Here is a 3,348-nt window from a genome sequence, read left to right as displayed (position 1 = left end):
CTGATATCAGCCAGTTACCCTTCCTGTTCTGATGCAGAAGCATCTCACAGCTCAGTCACTGTGCATGTGCCCTGGCAGGCACAGGTCAGGCATCTCGACCCAGATTTGAGAGAGAACAGAACATTTCACTCAGGGGAAGAACTTCCAGCATGGGGCTCCCTGGCCTTCTCAGAACTGTAATAGCCTCTGTCTGCCTTGGTAAGGCTGGTAAGGATGACCGCAAACAGACTCAGCTCTGCTCAGCTCCCATGTGTAGAGGTAGGGCAGGTTATTATTGTCTTTTGGGGTTTAGGAGAGTTGGTTAACTGGCAGAGGAATTAGAAAGAACTCTTAATCCTCTGTTTTTTCCTTGAAGCCCTCTGAGTTCTACCGGGAGAATCAGCCTCTTCCTTTCTGTCTCTCTTTCTCTCTCATATATATATATAAATTTTTTTTCTTCTCTCTAGGATCCATCATGGCCCAGAAAGTAACTCAAAATCAGTCAGAAATTTCTGTGCTGGAGAAGGAGGATGTAACCTTGAACTGTGCATATGAAGCTAATAGCTATACTTATTATTTATTCTGGTACAAGCAACCACCAAGCGGGGAAATTATTTTCCTTATTCATCAGGACTCTTACAATGAGCTGAATAGAACAAAAGATCAGTATTTTTTGAACTTCCAGAAAGCAACGAGTTCCATCAGCCTCACCATCTCAGACTCACAGCTCAAGGACTCAACCCTGTATTTCTGTGCTCTGAGTGACCACAGTGATGCTGCCGCCTGAGGGAGCCCCACAGCAACCTCAGATGTCAACATGTGGAGTCTCCCAGCATGAACACCTTAGTGAGATTCTCGGTAAGGTCAGGAAAAGGTAGCGGGGTTAGAAGTGAAAACCTCACTGTAAGGAAAATGTTATCTTTGGCTCAGAGCGCATATCTCAAAGTGTCATTCATCAAAAATACTTTTATCTTCAATTCTTTATCTTGTAGAAGATCGTTTGCCAAAGTTTTTTTTAAAAACTTTTAAATAGTGATTTTTTTAAAGTATGAAATTTGGCTTTAAAAAATTTAATAGTATTTGACTAAATCTGCACCTGAGTCATCAGAGTTTTAGGTTCACTGCACAAATATTTATGCATTGCTAAGTCTGGCCATCTGGAGAAGGCAATGGCACCCTACTCCAGTACTCTTGCCTGGGAAATCTGATGGACAGAGGAGCCTGGTAGGCTGCAGACCATGGGGTTGCAAAGAGTCGCACACGACTGAGCAACTTCACTTTCGCTTTTCCCTTTCATGCATTGGAGAAGGAAATGCAACCCACTCTAGTGTTCTTGCCTGGAGAATCCCAGGGACGGGGGAACCTGGTGGGCTGCTGTCTATGGGGTCGCACAGAGTCGGACAAGACTGAAGCGACTTAGCAGCAAGTCTGGCCATCATTGTGGATCTGAAATATCTCTGAAAGGACACTTCTTGGACCCTCCCTGTGCCCTGCCTCACCTGTGCCGTGAATGACTAGGAATGATGTGCATAGAGTAACTGTTACCACAAATCTTCACCCCAAGGAGAAATGAAACCCTACTGTTTGCTCAGAACTAACCTCATCACCTGGTCACATTCCCTATGTGTGATTACAAAGTTATGTATGTTTAACATAGAAAATAGAATATGCAAAGAAGGAATGCTAAAAACAAACTAATTCACCAATTTTACTAGTCAAAAAAAACTCTATTAGAGATTCATACCTTAAAGGATATTTCTAGTCTGAATTTTTACCTGACAGTATATTGTGAAATAATTATTTCACAACGTTACTTACAGGTCAACATCACACATTCTAATCATGGTATTCCAATGTGTGATTTTATCATACTTTTGGGCTAATTCCATTTTACTAGTTTTTAAAATTGTTTTATTCATTGTAGTAAACAATACTGGAATAAACACAAAGGTATTTGGTGGATTTCTTGATGACTCCCAGGAGTTTAATAGGAGTTTACCATTAAATCTTTCTGATGTGGCTCCCTGCTCATTTCTGTGACCCTGGAGAATAGAGCATTTTCACTCTGCAATTACTAAACAGTCATATTTTACTTGTTTCACAAAATTCTTTTATACGAAGGCTTTGCTTTATACTTTTGCCCCAATTAACTCCAATTAACTTCAATTTTGGCTGTCTGCCCCACGGATGTGCAGAGTAGCTGTCATATAGCATCCTAAAGAGTTCAGTCTCTGCACTATTGCTGTGATATTAGGTGGGAATTAACCTAGTGGGTTTGCTTTCGTCTGGAATTCCAAAAAGGAGGATACTCTTCCTTGTGTAAGGATTTTCTATCCCTATTGTACAAATAACAATGATCCCAATAAAGAGCAACTTTCCAGAAAAGAAAGTATAAGTGTGTGGGGGTATGTGTGTGTGTTTGCGATGCAAATGTGTGTGAAAGAGAGAGAGAGATGAGAGAGACAATAGACTTACATAGCCAAGTCATCAAGTAATTAATTAGTTAAGAGTTGAATTTTGTAAAACGTGTTGGAAAGAAGGAAATAAAGTTATCTAGAGATCAACTTATAATGAAGAAAATAGATGTAAGCAGTTTCAAGGAATAAATCAAACACGTGAAAGAAGAAAAATATATCCTAGAATTGACTCTTTGCAATCCCATGGACTGTAGCCCACCAGGCTCCTCTGTCTATGGGATTTCCCAGGCAAGAATACTGGAGTGTGTTGCCATTTCCTTCTCCAGGGAATCTTCCTGACCCAGGGATTGAACTTGCATCTCCTGCATTGGCAGTCAGATTCTTTACCACAGTAAAGTGAGAGAAGTTGTCATTGCAACCTAACATGAGCTTCAAAGTCCTCCAGACTCCAGGGGAATATTTCAAAGTCTCTGAGTCAATCCTTTGAATCTCCTCTAACTTGAGGATGATTGAAAAAAACACATACCACCACAGCTTCACTTTTTTCTCTTTTGTTTTTAAATTTTTTAAAAGTTATTTGGCTGTGCAAGCTCTTAGTCGCAGCACATGGGATCTAATTCTCTGTCTGGGGTCAAACCCAGGTCCCTAGCATTGGGAGTTCAGCATCTTAGCCACTGTACCCCTGTGAAGTCCCTATTTATTCTAACTCTTTAGTGAATTATCAGTTTTCTCATATATCATTACTGTGCAGAATAGGCTAAGGAAAGTTAAAAAGTGGGCTTATCAATGTTTTCAAGTATCTTCAAGCTTGTATTGTGGTCTCTCTCCATGTGTTCTCATGTATTGCAGGCTGTCTTCAAAGCCCAAGACAAAAGGGATGTTGCACTTAATATGCTTTTATGTATCTACATCTATATCTATAATTATGTATTGTATTTTTCAGTAGCTCAGC

General features: G+C 40.2%; 1 gene segment (V, D, J or C); it reads left to right on the top strand.

Moving 5' to 3' along the window:
• The first annotated feature begins 454 nt into the window (after nucleotides 1–454).
• On the top strand, nucleotides 455–766 carry LOC139185436 (T cell receptor alpha variable 19-like). The segment is given in 1 exon segment: nucleotides 455–766. A coding segment is annotated over 1 exon segment (312 nt).
• Nucleotides 767–3,348: the final 2,582 nt, after the last annotated feature.

Source organism: Bos indicus, chromosome 10, assembly GCF_029378745.1.
Source record: "Bos indicus isolate NIAB-ARS_2022 breed Sahiwal x Tharparkar chromosome 10, NIAB-ARS_B.indTharparkar_mat_pri_1.0, whole genome shotgun sequence".
Classification (NCBI taxonomy): domain Eukaryota; kingdom Metazoa; phylum Chordata; class Mammalia; order Artiodactyla; family Bovidae; genus Bos; species Bos indicus.
This window is presented reverse-complemented; position numbering and strand designations above follow the sequence as displayed.